This window comes from Rhinoderma darwinii, chromosome 5 (assembly GCF_050947455.1).
Source record: "Rhinoderma darwinii isolate aRhiDar2 chromosome 5, aRhiDar2.hap1, whole genome shotgun sequence".
In the NCBI taxonomy this organism is placed as follows: domain Eukaryota; kingdom Metazoa; phylum Chordata; class Amphibia; order Anura; family Rhinodermatidae; genus Rhinoderma; species Rhinoderma darwinii.
The window spans coordinates 57,791,066-57,813,796 of NC_134691.1; the positions used below are offsets into that span (position 1 = coordinate 57,791,066).

Consider the following 22,731-nt stretch of genomic DNA (forward strand, 5'->3'; position numbering starts at 1 on the left):
CAGCGCAGGATACGAGTGATTTGAATATTTTTACGGATGCAGCTGGAGCGGGCGGTTTTGGAGCTTATGGGGGGGGTCCGTGGTGCGCGGGTCAATGGCCGGCTAGCTGGGTGTCCAGTGGACTCACGCGGAATCTGGCCCTGCTCGAGCTGTTCCCCATCGTGGTTGCGGCGACCATCTGGGGGGACAGGCTCAGGGATAAGAAGGTTCGTTTTTACTGCGACAACATGGGGGTGGTGCTGGCCATTAACAACATCACGGCGTCCTCTCCTCCGGTAATTCAGTTGTTGCGACATTTAGTGTTGGTGTGCTTGTCATTGAACGCGTGGGTGGTGGCGGTGCACGTGCCGGGGGTACGGAATTGTATCGCTGATGCTCTTTCTCGCTCGCAGTGGGACCGGTTTCGGCAATTGGCACCGGGAGCGGAACGTCTCGGCTTGGTCTGCCCGGAACATCTTTGGGATCTGGTCTCGGTCCCGTAGAACGATTGGTGGAAAGGTCTTTGGCGCGCTCAACGTGGAGTGCTTATTCTGCTTGTTGGAGGCAGTGGGAGGAGTGGGTAAGAGAGTTGGGTGACGTCAACACGGATAGAGACAGGTTGGTGGCACTTTTGTACTGGTTAGGGGACGCCTGGGAGGCGGGGTTTTCATTGGCAAAGGTTAACCGTTTCATGTCGGCGGTGGCGTTTGGTTTCAAGTTACGGGGCTTTAGGGATGTGTCTAAGGAATTCTTAGTGGGGCAGGCTTTGAAGGGTTTGCGCCGAGGTAGGGTCGAGGCGGATCGTAGAAGGCCTGTGTCGTTTTCTCTGCTGAGCTCTTTGGGCGGATCATTAGCATCGGTCTGTCGTTCTTCGGCCGAGATGAGGTTGTTTCGGTTAGCTTTTTCTTTGGCGTTCTTTGGGGCATTTAGAATCGGCGAGTTGGTTTCGCCGAGTACCAAGCAAGCTGGGGGGTTGAGACTGAGAGACGTGAGCCTATATACAGATCGGCTGGAGGTATGGTTGCGTCGGTCAAAAACTGACCAATTAGGAAAGGGGAAGCTGATAGTGTTGTTCGCTCTCCCGGGTTCGGCTATGTGCCCGGTGGCGTGCAGGCAGGGTTTTAAGCCACAAGTGGGGTCTCCGGAGTTGCCATTGCTATGTCACGAGGACGGGTTATTTTTGTCTAGATTTCAATTTAGAGCTGTATTCAAAAAATGTTTGGCGGCGGTCGGTGTCGCGGCGGACGCGTACTCCTCTCATTCCTTCAGGATTGGCGCAGCAACGGAAGCAGGGCGCTGGGGGTTGGATGATGAGGGGGTGCGGCGCATCGGTCGTTGGGAGTCCAACAGATTTAGGTCTTATGTCCGCCCCCATCTGTTATGAGTTTTGCTGTTTGCACTTATAAGAATGTTTTGTGTGGTGGTATTTAACTTGCTTTTCCGTTTCAGATCCGCCTCCGTGTTTGGTGTGGTTGCTGGGCCACTCTTACGTGCATTGGGGGGCTTTGAGGGCGGACGTCCGCCCGGACGGTCGCCAGTTGCGCATTCCGCGACAGGATGCGGTTTTGCATTGGCTGGGATTTAGAGGTATGTCGTGGAGTAGGGTGTTAGCAGAATTCCAGACATATGCCCGGCTTGATAGGGTCCCGGAGATCTTGGTCTTGCACGTGGGTGGGAACGATTTGGGAGTCCGCCCTTTTCGTGAGTTGGTGCGGGATATTAAACACGATATGTTGTGTTTGTGGGTTTCTTATCCCAGGTTGGTAATTGTGTGGTCGGACATTGTCCCAAGAAAACATTGGCGGCTGGCTAGGTCAGTGGAAAGAGTCAATAAGGCTCGCATTAAGGTTAATCGCGCGGTGTCCCGATTTGTAGCCAAAAACGGGGGCATTTGCGTTCGGCACAGGGACTTGGAGTCAGGAGTGGGGAACTACTGGAGGAGCGATGGGGTTCATTTGACCGAGGTTGGGATTGATCTGTGGAGCTTGGCAATAGCAGAAGGAATTGAAAGGGCGGTGGTGGTGTGGCGGAACTCACAGGCTTAAGGTGGTCAAGGCCTGTTTCGCTGTGGCGGGGGGAGTCCTTGAGGCCAGTCAGTACAAAATTGGTGGGGGGGTCGCATCGGGGGTATGCGTCCCCCAAAAAAGGTACATGGTTGAAGACTTCATCGGGTGTTATCCCTTTGAAGTGGTCTTCTGGTGGAAGGTATATCACTCGAAGGCTTCATCGGGTGTTATCCCTTTGAAGTGGACTTCTAGTGGTCGGTATAGCACTTGAAGGCTTCATCGGGTGTTATCCCCTTGAAGTGGACTTCTGGTGGTTGGAGCCATCTGCAGAGGTGAGCGGTGCCTCCGAGCTGGTTTACGGCTGGATGTAATTAGTGGTTTGCAGATGGCTAACTCGAGGTGTGTAAAAAAGGAATATCTAAAATGGCTTCAAGGACTGCCCCTGCTCGGTCTAATGTTAACGTTAAATTGTTATTTATGATTCTGACCCATGTTGGGTCATGTGAATTATTAGGAGGAATTCTCTGGTGGATTCCTAATTAGTTATCCGAATGTTTCGGATTTAATTTGTTTTAAAACTGTGAAATTAATAAAACGGCTGCTGTGGCCATTTCACATCCAACCTCGGTGTCACGTGTCTTTTTCCTAAAGGTGGGGGGTGAAGGGATTGGTAGGGATAAGGGAAGGTGCACTAACACACGACTCTACTTAGGCAGGTCAAGACGAGGCTGGACGCAGCCTGCAGGGCTTAGGAGGGAAGCCTCCATGACAGCCCTAGGAGGGAAAGGGTTAACTTTGTAGGGAAAGTTAGAGGTGGAGGAGGGACAGGGAGGAGTTAGGGGGCCGTTACGGAGCTTCCCGCTGTTTTTCGGCAGTGAGCCGGAAGCAGCGGGAGAAGTAACCACTCACCCAAGTAAGCTCCCACCCTCCCGCCCATTTTGTGTTATCTCTTGTGGTCTTTATTAAGTCTGTTTATGAGTGTGGCAATTTTATTGTGTACTTATTTAACATGTTTTTTCTTTTCATTCGGAGTAGGTCCTGGTGTCATGGCAGCTGGCGGGGGGAGTCCTTGAGGCCAGTCAGTACAAAATTGGTGGGGGGGTCGCATCGGGGGTATGCGTCCCCCAAAAAAGGTACATGGTTGAAGACTTCATCGGGTGTTATCCCTTTGAAGTGGTCTTCTGGTGGAAGGTATATCACTCGAAGGCTTCATCGGGTGTTATCCCTTTGAAGTGGACTTCTAGTGGTCGGTATAGCACTTGAAGGCTTCATCGGGTGTTATCCCCTTGAAGTGGACTTCTGGTGGTTGGAGCCATCTGCAGAGGTGAGCGGTGCCTCCGAGCTGGTTTACGGCTGGAGGTAATTAGTGGTTTGCAGATGGCTAACTCGAGGTGTGTAAAAAAGGAATATCTAAAATGGCTTCAAGGACTGCCCCTGCTCGGTCTAATGTTAACGTTAAATTGTTATTTATGATTCTGACCCATGTTGGGTCATGTGAATTATTAGGAGGAATTCTCTGGTGGATTCCTAATTAGTTATCCGAATGTTTCGGATTTAATTTGTTTTAAAACTGTGAAATTAATAAAACGGCTGATGTGGCCATTTCACATCCAACCTCGGTGTCACGTGTCTTTTTCCTAAAGGTGGGGGGTGAAGGGATTGGTAGGGATAAGGGAAGGTGCACTAACACACGACTCTACTTAGGCAGGTCATGAAAGAAATGATGTCCAGGTTTTTTAATTCATAAATTACAAGTCCAGACAACAGGATAAGAGATTGTTTCTAACTACGAATTCAACGTTTAGTAAATAACTATCTCAAGATATGAAGTTATCCATTAGGAAAGTGAGACTTGAGTGTCCAGTGGAGACTTCTCAACCAAATAAACGTCAGTCATCTCAGCAGGATAAGATGAGTTTCTTAAATTACCAAACCATACTGAACGGTGCCAGCAGGAACTGCTTCTGCTGGAAGAAATGTTTGTCCTCTAATCAAGGACTGCACGACGGCAGCTCAGGACTCTGTTGCCAAAACACAGCAAAGGTCGCGCTGCTTGAGATGCCTGGGAGTAGCGACAGAGATGATGCACAAGGTTCTGTGTCATTAAGCTGGGACATTACCTGACAAATGAAGAAATAGATAGATAATAGATACATAATAGATCTATCTCACTCTATATCAATCTATCTATCTATCTATCTATCTATCTATCTATCTATCTATCTATCTATCTATCTATCTATCTATCTATCTATCTATCTATCTATCTCACTCTATATCAATCTATCTATCTATCTATCTATCTATCTATCTATCTATCTATCTATCTATCTATCTATCTATCTATCTCACTCTATCTCACTCTATATCAATCTATCTATCTATCTATCTATCTATCTATCTATCTATCTATCTATCTATCTATCTATCTATCTATCTATCTATCTATCTATCTATCTATCTCATATCTATCTATCTATCTATCTATCTATCTATCTATCTATCTATCTATCTATCTATCTATCTATCTATCATCTATCTATCTATCTATCTATCTATCTATCTATCTATCTATCTATCTATCTATCTATCTATCTATCTATCTATCATCTATCTATCTATCTCATATCTATCTATTGTCTATCTATCTATCTATCTATCTATCTATCTATCTATCTATCTATCTATCTATCTATCTATCTATCTATCTATCTATCTATCTATCTAATTCAAATTCATATTCATATCAAATTCAAAGAAGCTTTATTGGCAGGACCAAATACATATTAGCATTGCCAAAGCAAGTAAGAAGTAAGGGAATGAGGGATAGGGACTGAGGGATTGGGGGATAGGGACACATCTAGGGTCGGGCTTATACAAGTCCATGGCATATCATGTCTCTCTCAGTCTATGGCATGCAGTGACATATTGTGCCGCTATGCCCACTGTATTTTCCTCTTCACCCAGCAGGATGTACAGTTTCTCTTCCTCTTCCATGGAGCTGAAGTCCGGTAAGAGATCAGAGAGTCTCCTGAAGTGAGTGTCCCTCACTGCTGAGTATTTGGAGCAGTGTAGCAGGAAGTGGGCCTCATCCTCCACGGCCTCCTGGTCGCACTGTTGGCACAGTCGGCTCTCCCTGGGCTTGTAGGTCTGTCTGTGGCGCCCGGATTCGATGAGCAGGTTGTGGGCGCTCAGTCTGTAGCGGCTCAGGATCTGTCTGTCTCTGGGGTTTGGCAGTTTCTCCAGATATGGCGCCAGTTTATATTCCCGCTGTAGACTCCGGTATATTGTCAGTTTCTGGGATGTCTTTATGTCGTTCCTCCAGTCACTGATATACTCCTCTTGGCCTTTGTTTATTGTCTCCTTGATTTCGACTTTTGTGAGGCCGCGCTGAGTGACATTTTCTTCAGGCCGGGTCAGGGTGAGATGTTCTGGGGGGCCTGGTTTACTTGGGACCCCTTGGTGTAGCAGGGCTTTATGGTGATAGGAACTTTGCCTGCTGCTGTGTAGATGGGCCCAGAATGATAGCGCCCTCTTCTGGATTGTGAGGTGTAGTGGGAATCTGCCCAGTTCTGCCCGACAGGCACTATTTGTGGTGCTCCGGTGGACTTGGAGAAGGTGTTTGCAGAATTCTAGGTGGAAGATTTCTGTTGGGCTGGAATCCCACCTTGACCAGTCTGGGTATGTGTCCGGACCCCAGACTTCACTGGCATACAGGAGGATTGGGGAGATGATGGAGTCAAAGATTTTCAGCCAGACCGTTACTGGTGGTTTGAGATGATAGAGTTTTCTTCTGATGGCATAGAAGGTTTTGCACGCCTTGTCTTTCAGAATCTCTATGGCTTGTTTAAAGCTTCCTGATTGGTTGATTTCTAGGCCCAGGTAAGTGTACCTGTCGGTCGCTGTGATTGTGGCGTTATTTAGTGTGAAGGTCGGGTGCCTGGGGGATTTTGAGTTTCTCTTCTGGAACACCATGATGTTGGTTTTCTTTGCATTGATGGGTAGTGCCCACGTGGAGCTGAATTTTTCTAGGATTTGCAGGTTGTCTTGGAGACCTTTCAAGGTTGGTGATAGTAACAGAAGGTCATCTGCATACAACAGGAATTTCACCTGGGTGTCATGGAGGGCAAGACCTGGTGCTGAGGAGGATTCCAGAGCTGTGGCCAGTTCATTGATGTAGATGTTGAAGAGCGTTGGACTGAGGCTGCAGCCTTGTCTGACTCCTCGGCTCTGCTGGAAATCAGCCGTTCTTCTCCCGTTCACCTTCACGCTGCATCTGTTCTCTGTGTAGGAGCTTCTGATGACATCATAGGTTTTACCTCCTATTCCGCTCTCCAGCAGTTTCAGGAATAGGCCCGGGTGCCACACTGAGTCGAAGGCCTTCTTAAAGTCCACAAAACAGGCGTAAATCTTCCCATGCTTTGTATTGTGGACGTGGCTCTTGATGAGGCTGCGCAGGGTGAAGATGTGGTCAGTGGTGCGGTGGTTTGGCATGAACCCAGCTTGGCTTTGGTGGAGGACATTGTGCTGGGTGAGGAAGCTGAGGATTCTCTTATTCAGGATGCTGTTGAACAGTTTCCCCAGGTTGCTGCTGACACATATCCCTCGGTAGTTGGCTGGGTCGTACCTGTCCCCACTTTTGTGGATTGGTGTTATAAGGCCTTGGTTCCAGATTTGAGGGAAGTAGCCGGCACTCAGCACTATATTAAATAGTTTTACTATTGCGGCCTGTATTTCTGGCGGGCTGTGTTTTATCATTTCTGGTGAAATTCCGTCTAGGCCGCTGGATTTTTTACACCTTATGTCTGAGGTTCTCTCTGTTACTTCTTGCAGTGTTATTGGTGCGTCCAGGGGGTTTTGAGAATCTTTAAGTGTTTCCTCCATCGCCTTCAATTTTGATATTATTTGTTTTTGTTCTTGGCTTTATCCGTCTTTCGGGATATCTTTGTAGAGGTCCCTGAAATATTAGAGCCAGATGTTGTCATTTTGAATATGAAGGTTGTTTTTCTTGCAATTTTTGCCCATGTGTCTATCCTATCTACAATTAGGTCCAGAATTATTTGGATAGTGACACAATCTTCATGATTTGGGCTCTGCTGCCACAACATTGGATTTGAAATGAAACAACTGAGAGGCAATTGAAGTGTAGACTTTCAGGTTTAATTCAAGGGGTTGAACAAAAATGTCCTGTGAAACGTTTAGGAATTGCAACCATTTTTCTACACAGCCGCCTCATTTCAGGGGCTGAAAAGTAATTGGACAAATTAACATTACCAGAAATAAAATGTTTTTTCTAATACTTTGTAGAGAATCCTTTACAGTCAGTGACTGCCTGAAGTCTGACAGAATAATCTCATCTTTGTTTTACAGTAATTGTGTAGTAACAAAAATTCAGATTGAGGTCAAAGAACTACTAAACCTAAAGTCATTTTTTTTGCAGTTTACCAGAGCTGAAGATATTTGAGATAATGTTATATGTATACTGGGAGATACTTTTATATAAACCACAGACGTACTGTCCAGTAATTATGTCATAGTGCTATTATGAAGAGATAATTAAAGTTACTCACTTCACCTGTCAATGGTTTTAATGTTATGGCTGAATGGTATATATATATATATATATATATATATATATATATATATATATATATATATATATATATATATTTATATTTATTTACACACACATATATATGAATATGCTCAACTCCACAACATACTGCCCACATATTGGATATTCCCTTTAAATGCCTTTATTAGCATTGGTGTGCCTAACATAAAGGCAGACCACATGACTGCTATGGCTTTCGTGGTGAGGGAGGGGCTGACACTGAACTCCTGCTTCCCGATGTAGAATCATTAAATTTGCATTCACCACTGGGGGGAGGTCAGTGCATAGAGATTTTTAAAGCTTCTATTGAGTTTAATACTAGCTGTATAAATCTATATGCAAGGAGCTCCCCCTAGTGGTGGCTGCAAGCAGACAGAGTTTTATCACGTACTATGTAAAGGGAAGCAGTGGATTTGGAGCTGTATGGGGGAGATTTATCAATATATTTACATCAGTTGTCTACCCTAAATACATTTAAAAAATGGTGTTCAGACTCAGCGCCATATTTTGAAAGCACCAGTACAACTTTTTCTAACATTTAATGATGCTTCAGAGTTGTGCCTAGTGGGACTTGTTTATTAAAAAATGACTCCCCATTTCTTCATAAAAAAAGGTTAGAAAACAAAATCATGTCTCACCTGGTATTTTTAGCCTTAACCAGAATTATCAACAAGGCTGAATCTTTATTGATGTATCTGTTGCATGCTCCACGGGGGGAGGGGGGATACTGGCCCATTGCTTGCAGAGTCCATCATTATTAACCCCTTACTGACTATCCTCTGTCTTTTGATGGCAGGCAGTGCGGGTTCCCAGTCTACAGCGACGTCTTTTGGCATCGCTGTAGAAAAGGCTACTGAGCGCTCCTATGTGCGCTCAATCTGGAGATGTAACTAACAGCTCCTAAACTTAGAGAAGCCTTTTGAGTACAGCTGGAATACAAAGTGTTTTTGAACCCTGCTGTTTAACCCTTTGATTGCCGTGACCGTGGCATGATCAAAGTGGACTCCCCTCTTTGATCGCGTCACCAGTTTTCCAGGGCTGTCTGTTCAGTATGCCTGCTACTAGGGCACACTATGTGACAAAAAGTATTGGTATACAGAATGCTAATACATTATAAGTAAAAAATAAAGTTTTTAAGAAAGTCATCCCTTCATGGGATTTAAAAAAAAAAGTGGCCAAAAAAAGTTGTTTGGCAACGAGAATACTCCTCCTGAGCATCGGGTACTTGGCGCATCAGGACGAGTATTCTTGTCCTGTGTTACAGCCAGTGTCCGTGCGCCACGATGAGCGGGGCAACGGCTGTAATGGCTGTAATATACAGCCGCAGTCCCGCTCTAACGACGGAGAGAAATCTCTTTTCTCCGCCGTTAACCCCTTGAATGTCGCGATCAAAGCTGATTGCGGAATTCAAAGCTAAATTGAGTAAGGGCTCTCCCCTTTGATCACGTCACAGGAAATCCCTGTGACGCGATCAATGGCTATACCTGGTATAGGCAGACAGCCCAGGGTCCATTGAAGGACCCCAGGTCGGTCTGATCATATTCCCTGTTGTTAGGGCATACTGAGGTATATCTTAACAACTGCCTGTGTGCAATCAGTACACAGGCTAATGTACTGGCATTTAGATATATGCCAGTACATTAATGGTTCTAAAATCAAAATTAAAAATCCCTCTATGGGAATAAAAAAAAAAGTAATAGAAATACACATTTTTTACAATAAATAAACTTTTCAAAATATAGATCCCAAAACATGAAATAATATACGCATATTTGGTATCGCCACATCCGTAACGACCTGTACAATAAATGTATAATGTTATTTGTGATCGGTGTATGGTGTAAAAAAAAAGTAAACTTCAGCGGAACTCCTTTTTTTCTACATTTTTTCCAAAATAAAAATTTATATAAATTAAACGATAATGTAAATGTAGCAAAAATTGGTACCTACATAAAGTACAACTCGTCCCACAAAAAAAACGAAGTCTCATACAGCTACGCCAGACAAAAGAGGCAAAGAGGGAAATATAAAAAAATTGTTCGGTACTCAAGGCCAAAATTGTTTGTGTACTTAAAGAGGCTCTGTCACCACATTATAAGTGGCCTATCTCCTACATAAGGAGATGGGCGCTATAATGTAGGGGACAGCAGTGCTTTTTATTTAGAAAAACGATCTATTTTAGGAGCGATTTTAGCTTTATGCTAATGAGTTTCTTAAGGCCCAAGGGGGCGTGTTTTTACTTTAGACCAAGTGGGTGTTGTACAGAGGAGTGTATGACGCTGACCAATCAGTGACCAATCAGCGTCATGCACTTCTCTCCATTCATTTAATCAGCGCATAGTGACACTGCATTGTTCACTATGTGCTGTCTTATAGTGACATATTAACGTTACTGAAGTGTTTAGACCGTGACTAGTCATTCCTTCCAGCCAGGACGGGATGTCTATTCACAGTCCCGGCACTTCGTTATCGTTTCTGTGGTACTTACAGCAGAGCAAAGCGTGATCTCGCTGTAACCTGTCATTTACAGCGAGATCTCGAGAGATTACGCTTGCTCTGCTGCAAGTACCACAGAAACGTTAGTGAAGTGCCGGAATTGTGAATAGACATCCCGTCCTGGCTGGAAGGAATGATTATTCACTGTCTAAACACTTCAGTAACGTTAATGTGTCAGTATAAGACAGCACATAGTGATCTAGCAGGGTCCCTATGCACTGACTAAATGAATGGAGAGAAGTGCATGACGCTGATTGGTCACTGATTGGTCAGCGTCATACACTCCTCTGTACAACGCCCAGTTGGTCTAAAGTAAAAACACGCCCAGTTGTCCATTAAGAAACTAATTAGCATAAATCTAAAATCGCTTCTAACGTGGTAAAAATACATAGTTTTTCTAAATAAAAAGCATTACTGTCACCTACATTACAGCGCCCATCTCCTTATGTAGGAGATAGGGCACTTATAATGTGGTGACAGAGCCTCTTTAAGAGGTTAATACATTACATAAAAACAATAAAACTACACATATTAGGTATCTACACGACCATAATAACCTGAAGAATTAATGTAACAGGTAATGAAGTTTGAAACATAAACAGGATAAAAAATAAAAAGATTCAGAAAATAGCATTTTACTATATTTACGCTGCAAAAAATGAATGATAGAACTTACAGAATAAATTTTTTCTACCCCCCCAAACCATGCAGAAAAAAATATATAATTTCTCCCGCATAAAACAAGGCCTCATACAGCCACGTCAATAAAAAAATAAAAAAGTTATGGCTGCTGAAAAGCGGAGAGGCAAAAAACTAAAAATTTAGCCAATCATTAAGGCTTGTTCAGGCCTGGTCATTAAGGAGTCAACAGAGATTTCCCTATGTGTGAAAACCAATGCTCCGACCCCTATAAAGTTCTGTTATGAAATTACGGTGAACACTAATTTAAAAAGTAGTAATTTGTCAAGGCTCGTCGTGGGGGTGGGGCCCATGCCGTTTTGCTGTAGGGCCCTATGATTTCTGTGTACATGCTGTCTGTCGGGGAATGGTGCTGAAATGTTTACATAAAATAGAAGCCTGTTTTCTTCATGTAAGCGAGTTTGTTGTTGTCCCTTGAAGCACAGTCAGTCCAGACACATGTATTATGCAATAGGCAAATAATTTATAAACTATTTCCTTGTTTAAGAAACACTGAGGGGATTTGGCAAATTGAAGGATCCTTTAGGCATTAAATAAAATAACTAACATAAATATTCTTACTCCTAATTTCACGCTGGCCACACACTCGCTGCAGGACTGGAGCCAGTATTAAAAAAAAAAAAAAAATGTTTCCTCGACCAAAAAAACGGAACGGAGCCTCATGCATTTCCGAAAATCTTGCTGGTATTTATGTATCTGCCTCTACCTTCAGTTCACAGAAGTTTTGGCCTATACCTAATATTAATTTTAGATTCATGTATTAGTTAAAACAACTGTTAAACAGATCCATAAATACCATACGTTTCTAAATCACTTATACAAATAAACAAGCTATCATGTAATACCACATGACTGCTTTACTTATATTACGGATTACATATATATGGCCAGCCATCAGGTAATACCACAATAGAGTTCCCATATAATATTCCCATATAATGCCCAAACATAGTGCTCATATAACACCGCCATGCATTGCCACACAGAAATACTGCCTTGTAATACTCAAATAACAGTACCATACAATGTCCACATAATACGACCATAAAAAGGGGAAATGTGTTCTGTTAAGGGATTTGTAGAATTAGAATTCCCCACTGATGGAATCCTCTGTTATCATAAAACTCCTGCTGGTGAACAACAGGGTAGCCAACCGTCTGTAAATTTATGGACAGTCTGCAAAAGAAACAGTTTTTTTCTGCAGCAAAAAAACCTACCAAAACTGACCATGATTTTTTTCTTTTTAAAGTTGACACTACGCGTGAGCTCCAATACATGATATGCACAGTGCAAACAAGGAACCTCTGAGACAGCCAGCAGGGATGGGAGCAGGATGAAGCGCAACACAGGAGAGAGATGGGGGCTTTCACTCAGCCAATCCCTGCTTCATGAGGGAGCAGAGAGAGGGATGTAAGGGGGAGGAGTAAGGGGAGGGGTTAAGGGAAGGGGAGAAAGATTTTGTAAGGGAAGAAACAGTTTAGATAGGAAAGTGCATCAGCAAGGGATTAGAGAACGCAGTGGAGGTTTGGACGCAGCTAAACCAAATATCTGGGGAGAGAAAACAGAAAGTGGTGTGAGGGAACAGCAGTATCATCCTTTTACTACAGATTTGACCCCTTTCCTGGCAAATAAACAAAAAAAAAGAGAAAGTTGGTCATCTAGGACGGAACAATTACTTCTAGTAATTTCTATATTGTTTATAAAGGGGACTCTTACCTCAGTTAATGAAGTCTGGTGGCCACCAATGCAGTGTCCCAAAGCCCTTTTACATGAGCCAATTACCAGACAGAACGCTCGTTCCTGATCATTGCCCTGTGTAAACAGGGCACTAATCCGCCGATGAACGAGCAAATGCTGGTTTATTGGCTGATTGTATCGTTTATGCAGCCTAAACTATTATCGTTGTCGGCAGCATGTCTCGCTGTGTAAACAGGGGGCTGCGCTGTCGACATGATACAAATGTATGGGGACGAGTGATCGGAGTAACGAGCGCTCGTCCCCATACTAGCTCCTTGTGGAAGGAGCACACGAGCTCCGATCAACGAGCTTTCCCATTGATCGGCTCTCGTTTACACGGCCCTTGTCAGGCTGTGTAAGAGGACCCTTATTCTACTACACCACCAGAAACTTGGAGCCCACTCCAGAGAGATACCACCCACTACTGAAACGGTATTTGGGATCCAAACATCCAACATTATGTTGCATATTCTGAAGTATATTTATAATAGAGACCTTGCGTTATCGTTATCCAAGACTATTCTACCTGCGGTGGAGAGAAATATTAGTGTCTATGTTATACAAATCCCAATCTACAATAACAGCAAAAATATCTATATATATCTAGTGGATTATAGTTGAGAGACTTATCTGTGTTTTTAGTGGATTAAAATTTAATAGATTTATCTGTATTCTTTGGGGATTACAATAATATATATATTCGTTACTATTGGATTACAGTTTTAGGGTTTATTTATATTCCTACTGGATTACAAAAATATATATCCGTTCTTATTAGATTACAGTTTAAAAGACTTTATTGTGTTTTTAGTATATTACAAATTTCTTTAGATGTCAATGTCTAGTTGAAAGGATGGTAAAGTATAGAAGATACAGAACATTATTACAAATATTTCATAGATATTGTGGACTAACAGACAATATGAAATAGCGTACTGTATGGCGTTTGTATTAAATATCTGTTGTCACTATCTCCTTGTCATGAATAAATTGTTAATCATCGACATCACCTGTGTGGTCACTACACTGTGGATGAGTCAGTAGCAGGGGTGTAGCTAAAGGCTCATGGGCCCTGGTGCAAGAATTCAGCTTGGGCCCCCTACCCCTCCCCAACACCACAAGACCCCTGCCGCGCCTATGGCCAGCTGCCTTGCCCAACAGCCCCCCAGTATAATTCCCCCCATAGCCGCCCCCACAGTATAATACCCCCCATTATCTGCCCCCATACAGTATAATTCTCCCCATAGCTGCCCCCATACAGTATAATGCTCCCATAGCTACCCCCACGGTATAATGCTCCCATAGCTACCCCGCCCACAGTATAATGCCCCCATACAGTATAATGCCCCCCATAGCAGACCCCATACAGTATAATGCCCCTCATATATTCCCCCATACAGGATAATGTCCCCATAGCAGCCCAATACAGTATAATGCCCCTCATAGCTGCCCCCACAAAGTATAATGCCCCCCATAAAGTATAATGTCCCCATAGCAGACCCCATACAGTATAATGCCCCTCGTAAATTCCCCCATACAGGATAATGCCCCCATAGCAGCCCCATACAGTATAATGCCCCTCATAGCTGCCCCCACACAGTATAATGCCCTCCTTAGCTGCCCCACACAGTATAATGCCCCCATACAGCATAATGCCCCCATAGCAGCGCCATACAGTATAATGCCCCCTTTAGCTGCCCCCACACAGTATAAAGCCCCCATAGCTGTCTCCCTACAGTGTAATGCCCCCATAGCTGCCACCATATCAGCGCCCCAGACAGTATAATGCCCCCATAGCAGACCCCATATGGTATAATGTCCCTCATAGCTGCCCAACACAGTATAATGCCCCATAGCAGCCCCATACAGTATAATGCCCCTCATAGCTGCCACATTATCAGCCCTCAGACAGTATAATACCCCTCATAGCTGCCACCATATCAGTCCCCCATACAGTAATGACCCTCATAGCTGCCACCATATCAGCCCCCCTCCTTATACAGTATAATTCCTCCATATGTGCATAATAGAAAAATAATAAAGTAAACTTACTTATCCCCGTTCCCACGACGGCTGGAGGAGGAGATCCTTCTCCTTCTTTCCCCTGTGTTGAGTGACTCGGCGCAGACGGGTGCGATGACATCACTAAATCACGCCTGTCTGCGCCGAGACGCTAATAGCTCACGGCAGTGAATGCTGGAGGAAGGAGCTGTCAGCTCCTTGCTCCAGGATTAAATTCAACTGGATCTGCGTCCTGAGGGCGCAAATACAGTTGGAAGCAGGACCTCGGTGAGTGGTTCGCGACCCCCCGGAGGTCTTCACACGACCCCCCCAAGGGGAGTGCGACCCACAGTTTGTAATGTATTGTGTCGTGCAGTTTGTGCTTGTGGTGGAGAGAGGAGAGGGGGGGCCTGTAATTTAAAGCCCCCCTTTCCTCTCTCCACTGCAAACACAGACAGTACAATATAACACATACATTACGGGCCCCCTCTGCAGCTCACCTGCAGTCTTCCATGCTCTTCCACATCGGCTCTTCCACAGTGGCTGGAACGTCCCCTCACGTGACGTGACGGTCACATGGTACACTCAGTGTACCATGTGACGTCTAAACAAACCATGCCCGTAACCAGGAAGTGCCGGCATCACGGCACATACAAAGTTTGTATCAGCGCGCTGCGTGGCAACGGGGACCTGCAGGCCCCCCAGACTTGGGGGCCCAGTCGCAACCGCGACCGCTGCGACCCCCTATAGCTACGCCACTGGTCAGTAGTTATTCTATATACATGTAAGTTTTATATATAAGCTGTGCTGCTTCTACCCATATATACATACAGTATGTTTGCTGCACCTTCTATACATATACCTAAACACGAATACTTCCTGCCTCTATATATTGCACCCAGAATGTGTATACAGAAGCAGGGTACAGTATATAGATATAAACAGTGACAGAAGCAGTATATATAGCTGTATACAGACACAGGATCAGTATATAGATGACTGACTACATTTTTGGAGTCAGATTAGATTTGTGGGATCTGATGATGGCCAGATCCCACAAGCAGATCAGGCTGGAAAGCATGGAACCAGTCAGACTAAGGCTTCGTTCACATCTGCGTCGAGACTCTGTTCATGGGTTCTGTCGGACCTTTCCGTCAGGGGATCCCATGAACCGAATCCAAACTGAAACAAACGGAAACCATAGGTTTCCGTTTGCATTGCCATTGATTTCAATAGTGATGGATCCAGTGCAAATGGTTTCCGTTTGTCACCGTTGTTTAAGGGTTCCGTCGTTTTGACGGAATGAATACCGTAGTCGACTGCGCTATTCATTCCTTCAAAACTACGGAACCCATAAACAATGGTCACATTTGCACCGGATCCGTCACCATTGAAATCAATGGTGATGCAAACGAAAACCTATGGCTTCCGTTTGTTTCAATTTGGATTCCATTCATGGGTTCCCCTGATGGAAAAGTCAGACGGAACCCATAAATGGAGTCCTGACGCAGATGTGAACGAAGCCTTAGTCTGACTGGTTCCATGCTCTCCAGTCTGATCTGCTTGTGTGATCTGGCCTTCATCAAATCCCACAAATCTAATCTGACTCCAAAAATTTAGTCAGTCATCTATATACTGATCCGGTTTCTGTATATAGCTATATATAGTGCTTCAGTCTCTGTTTATATCTATATACTGTACCCTGTTTCTGTAGTCACAGGCATAAAAACCTACAATAGACCGTAAGAAATACAACTGCCCTAGAAAAAATATTTAAAAGAAATATTGTATCAAATGTTTAAGCAAAAATAAGTGAACATTAAATAACGATAATACAGTAATTTTAAATGTTGGAGAAAAATTAGGAAAAGATGAGAAATGCCAAATGCACATAAAGCACCTCTATGTAATTAGTATACACAAACTATGGGCTTGTACGAACAAGATATAGCATAAAATAATAGCCATATAATATATATAAAAATACAACCATGTAAATGCCAATTTGACAAACAGAAAGCCAAAAGCATGTGCTGAGTATAAGACCACAGACTGTACGCGACTGACAAACCCTACAGCTGGCCTATACAGTCAAAAAAAGGCCAGATGAAATTGGAGAACCAAGGACTTACGTAATTGCTTGTCGGTCCTCATTGCTATTATGTATACACAAGCATGTCCGCAGTGGCGTAGCTATAGGGGTCGCAGCGGTCGCAACTGCGACCGGGCCCCGTAGCTAGGGGGGCCCGCAGGCCCCCCTCACCACACTAGCGCTGCAATGATTGCTCTACATTGCTGGGTCCCTGCTGTGGTACAAAAGAGACCCAGTAATGTAGCTTAAAGCATTGGTGGCAGCTCAGCTGTCAGAGAGTCATTGCGTGGAGGGGGAACAAGAGGGTGGAAAGTGAATGATAGATGAATCCACTCATCTTACGAGACCCAGCCCCGCCCACTGTACTGTCCACCCAATCAGCTCACTTCTTGCTGTTTCCCTCTTCCTCGTGACCTGTTCAGAGGGAAAGGAATGGCTACAGCAAGAAGATGGTGTGCGTGTCTGCTGCTCCCCTGCAGTACGAGCTGCTCTCTGACCCCACAGCAGATGTAAGTAGCAACTAGTAATCCAGCTCTTAACCCCTTCACTGTGTGTACATATGTCTGTCATGCTGAGCAGTCACACCTCAGGGCTGACAGTTTAGCATAACAGACAAAGTATCTATCTATCTCATATCTATCTATCTATCTATCTATCTATCTATCTATCTATCTATCTATCTATCTATCTATCTATCTATCTATCTATCTATCTATCTATCTATCTATCTATCTATCTATCATCTATCTATCTATGTATCTATGTATCTATCTATCTATCTCATATCTATCTATCTATCTCATATCTATCTATCTATCTCATATCTATCTATCTATCTATCTATCTATCTATCTATCTATCTATCTATCTATCTATCTATCTATCTATCTATCTATCTATCTATCTATCTATCTCATATCTATCTATCTATCTATCTATCTATCTATCTATCTATCTATCTATCTATCTATCTATCTATCTATCTATCTATCTCATATCTATCTATCTCATATCTATCTATCTATCTATCTATCTATCTATCTATCTATCTATCTATCTATCTATCTATCTATCTATCTATCTATCTATCTATCTATCTATCTCATATCTATCTATCTCATATCTATCTATCTATCTATCTATCTATCTATCTATCTATCTATCTATCTATCTATCTATCTATCTATCTATCTATCTATCTATCTATCTATCTATCTATCTATCTCATATCTATCTATCTCATATCTATCTATCTATCTCATATCTATCTATCTCATATCTATCTATCTATCTATCTATCTATCTATCTATCTATCTATCTATCTATCTATCTATCTATCTATCTATCTATCTCATATCTATCTATCTATCTATCTATCTATCTATCTATCTATCTATCTATCTATCTATCTATCTATCTATCTATCTATCTATCTATCTATCTATCTATCTATCTCATATCTATCTATCTATCTATCTCATATCTATCTATCTATCTATCTATCTATCTATCTATCTATCTATCTATCTATCTATCTATCTATCTCATATCTATCTATCTATCTATCTATCTATCTATCTATCTATCTATCTATCTATCTATCTATCTATCTATCTATCTATCTATCTATCTATCTATCTCATATCTATCTATCTATCTATCTATCTATCTATCTATCTATCTATCTATCTATCTATCTATCTATCTATCTATCTATCTATCTCATATCTATCTATCTATCTATCTATCTATCTATCTATCTATCTATCTATCTATCTATCTATCTATCTATCTATCTATCTATTTATCTATCTATCTATCTATCTATCTATCTATCTCATATCTATCTATCTATCTATCTATCTATCTATCTATCTATCTATCTATCTATCTATCTATCTATCTATCTATCTATCTATCTATCTATCTCATATCTATCTATCTCATATCTATCTATCTATCTATCTATCTATCTATCTATCTATCTATCTATCTATCTATCTATCTATCTATCTATCTATCTATCTATCTCATATCTATCTATCTCATATCTATCTATCTATCTATCTATCTATCTATCTATCTATCTATCTATCTATCTATCTATCTATCTATCTATCTCATATCTATCTATCTCATATCTATCTATCTATCTCATATCTATCTATCTCATATCTATCTATCTATCTATCTCATATCTATCTATCTATCTATCTATCTATCTATCTATCTATCTATCTATCTATCTATCTATCTATCTATCTATCTATCTATCTATCTCATATCTATCTATCTCATATCTATCTATCTATCTATCTATCTATCTATCTATCTATCTATCTATCTATCTATCTATCTATCTATCTCATATCTTTCTATCTATCTATCTATCTATCTCATATCTATCTATCTATCTATCTATCTATCATCTATCTATCTATCTATCTATCTATCTATCTATCTATCTATCATCTATCTATCTATCTATCTATCTATCTATCTATCTATCTATCTATCTATCTATCTATCTATCTGTCTATCTATCTATCTCATATCTATCTATCTATCTATCTATCTATCTATCTATCTATCTATCTATCTATCTATCTATCTCATATCTATCTATCTATCTATCTATCTATCTATCTATCTATCTATCTATCTATCTATCTATCTATCTATCTATCTATCTATCTATCTCATATCTATCTATCTATCTATCTATCTATCTATCTCATATCTATCTATCTATCTATCTATCTATCTATCTATCTATCTATCTATCTAATATCTATCTATCTATCTATCTATCTATCTATCTATCTATCTATCTATCATCTATCTATCTATCTATCTATCTATCTATCTATCTATCTATCTATCTATCTATCTATCTATCTATCTATCTATCTATCTGTCTATCTATCTATCTATCTATCTCATATCTATCATCTATCTATCTATCTATCTATCTATCTATCTATCTATCTATCTCATATCTATCTATCTATCTATCTATCTATCTATCTATCTATCTATCTATCTATCTATCTATCTATCTATCTATCATCTATCTATCTATCTATCTATCTATCTATCTATCTATCTATCTATCTATCTATCTATCTATCTATCTCATATCTATCTATCTATCTATCTATCTATCTATCTATCTATCTATCTATCTATCTATCTATCTATCTCATATCTATCTATCTATCATCTATCTATCTATCTATCTATCTATCTATCTATCTATCTATCTATCTATCTATCTATCTATCTATCATCTATCTATCTATCTATCTATCTATCTATCTATCTATCTATCTATCTATCTATCTATCTATCTATCTATCTATCTGTCTATCTGTCTATCTCATATCTATCTATCTATCTATCTATCTATCTATCTATCTATCTATCTATCTATCTATCTATCTATCTATCTATCTATCTATCTATCTATCTATCTATCTATCTCATATCTATCTATCTCATATCTATCTATCTCATATCTATCTATCTATCTCATATCTATCTATCTATCTATCTATCTATCTATCTATCTATCTATCTATCTATCTATCTATCTATCTATCTATCATCTATCTATCTCATATCTATCTATCTATCTCATATCTATCTATCTATCTCATATCTATCTATCTATCTATCTATCTATCTATCTATCTATCTATCTATCTATCTATCTATCTATCTATCTATCATCTATCTATCTCATATCTATCTATCTCATATCTATCTATCTATCTATCTATCTATCTATCTATCTATCTATCTATCTATCTATCTATCTATCTATCTATCTCATATCTATCTATCTATCTATCTATCTATCTATCTATCTATCTATCTATCTATCTATCTATCTATCTCATATCTATCTATCTATCTATCTATCTCATATCTATCTATCATCTATCTATCTATCTATCTATCTATCTATCTATCTATCTATCTATCTATCTATCTATCTATCTATCTATCTATCTATCTATCTATCTATCTGTCTATCTATCTCATATCTATCTATCTCATATCTATCTATCTATCTATCTATCTATCTATCTATCTATCTATCTATCTATCTATCTATCTATCTATCTATCTATCTCATATCTATCTATCTCATATCTATCTATCTCATATCTATCTATCTATCTATCATCTATCTATCTATCTATCTATCTATCTATCTATCTATCTATCTATCTATCTATCTATCTATCTATCTATCTATCTCATATCTATCTATCTATCTCATATCTATCTATCTATCTATCTATCTATCTATCTATCTATCTATCTATCTATCTATCTATCTATCTCATATCTACACTGGCGTAGCTATAGGGGTCGCAATTGCGACCGGGCCCCGAAGCCAGGGGGCCCACAGCCCCCCGCACCACATCAATAAAAAGTTACTATAGTAACTCGGGCCGCGGGCCCTTGTTACTATAGTAACAGACTGACCTTACCTTCCTGGTTCCGGATCGCAGCGGAGGTCCTGACGTCACAGCGCTATGTACCGCGCACAACATCGAGAGGACAGAACTTCTGCCGCGGCTGAAGAGGAAGGTAAGATTAGTTGCCCTGACTGGCGGGGTCCGACTCCCGGGACCCTCCAATCAGCTGTTTTGAAGGGGCCGCAGCACTTGTACGAGAGCTACTCCCCTTCATTCCGGTCACACTGTGAATCGGTGTCGGCGATTCACAGTGTGGGCGAGTAGTGAAATGAAGGGGAAGCAGCTCTCGTACGAGTGCTGCGGCCCCTTCAAAACAGCTGATTGGCGGGTCCCGGGAGTCGGACCCCGTCAGTCAGGGCAACTAATCTTACCTTCCTCTTCAGCCGCGGCGGAAGTTCTGTCCTCTCGATGTTGTGCGCGGCGCATAGCGCTGTGACGTCAGGACCTCTGCTGCGATCCGGAACCAGGAAAGTCCCGGAAGTCGGACCCAGACACATCAGCTATTCATGGCCTATCCTGAGGAAAGGCCATCAATGTTTAGGGACTGGACAACCACTTTAAGCCTACGATGTAGCAGGCTTAGAGGGCCCATGAGACAGGATCACAGATTGTGTGATCCTGTTTGCTGGGCCCTGTATCTAAGACAATCACATGGTAGGCTTAGATACATGGCCCATGTGTGATCCTGTCTGTGGGACCCTGTATCTAAGCCTACCACACTGTCGGTTTAGATACAGGGCCCCAGCACACAGTAATCTTATACTGTATAAGATTACTGTCTGCTGAACCCTGTATCTAAGGGTATGTTCACACGGCCAAATTTCAGACGTATACGAGGCGTATTATGCCTCGTTTTACGTCTGAAAATACGGCTCCAATACGTCGGCAAACATCTGCCCATTCATTTGAATGGGTTTGCCGACGTACTGTGCAGACGACCTGTTATTTACGCGTCGTCGTTTGACAGCTGTCAAACGACGACGCGTAAAAATACAGCCTCGTCAAAAGAAGTGCAGGACACTTCTTTGGACGTTTTTGGAGCTGTTTTCTCATAGACTCCAATGAAAACAGCTCCAAAAACGAGTTGGTAAAAAAACGAGTTGGTAAAAATGCGAGTTGGTAAAAAAAGTCTGAAAAGCAGGGTCTGTTTTCCCTTGAAAACAGCTCTGGATTTTCAGACGTTTTGGTTGACTACGTGTGAACATACCCTAAGCCTACGTTGTGGTAGGCTTAGATACAGGGTCCCACAGACAGTATCACACATGGGCCCTGTATCTAAGCCTAACACGTGTTACTAATCATTTTTTGTGTGTTTTCTTACAGGTTCGGTCGTTGGACTACGTCGGATTCCAGGACTACTTCGATGACGGATTTTTTTCTTATCAATAAAATGGTTAATGAGGGCTGTGTGGGTTTTTTTTTTATTTCAATAAAATATTTTTTCTATGTCTGTGTTTTTTTAAACTATATTACTACCGCCTTAGTAATGGCCGCCGGCTGATTGACAGCATCCATTGCTAAGGCGGGGCTTAGTGTTAGCCGATGCAGAGGCGAACACTAACCCCCTTTATTACCCCGGTACCCACCGCCACCAGGGGTGCTGGGAAGAGCCGGGT

The 22,731-nt window shown here is 41.6% G+C and overlaps 2 protein-coding genes across 3 annotated transcripts in view; one reads left to right on the forward strand and one right to left on the reverse strand.

The window, feature by feature from the left end:
• The window catches only part of ATP6V0D2 (ATPase H+ transporting V0 subunit d2), a 66,729-nt gene that overhangs the window by 37,709 nt on the left and 6,289 nt on the right, over nucleotides 1–22,731 (reverse strand). Inside the window, exon 1 of one of the 2 annotated variants that reach the window (XM_075826037.1) lies at nucleotides 16,665–16,852. The exons of the other annotated variant lie outside the window; for it this stretch is intronic. Within the exon in view, the coding sequence (XP_075682152.1) occupies nucleotides 16,665–16,686 (22 nt within the window). The 5' untranslated portion in view covers nucleotides 16,687–16,852. Of the gene's footprint in view, nucleotides 1–16,664; nucleotides 16,853–22,731 lie in introns of those variants that run through there. 2 annotated transcript variants of the gene reach the window in all.
• The window catches only part of LOC142651393 (serine/threonine-protein kinase H1-like), a 36,107-nt gene continuing 30,160 nt past the window's right edge, over nucleotides 16,785–22,731 (forward strand). The window contains exon 1 of the mRNA XM_075826035.1: nucleotides 16,785–17,133. The gene's annotated coding sequence lies outside the window, so the exon portion shown is untranslated. The remainder of the gene's footprint in view (nucleotides 17,134–22,731) is intronic.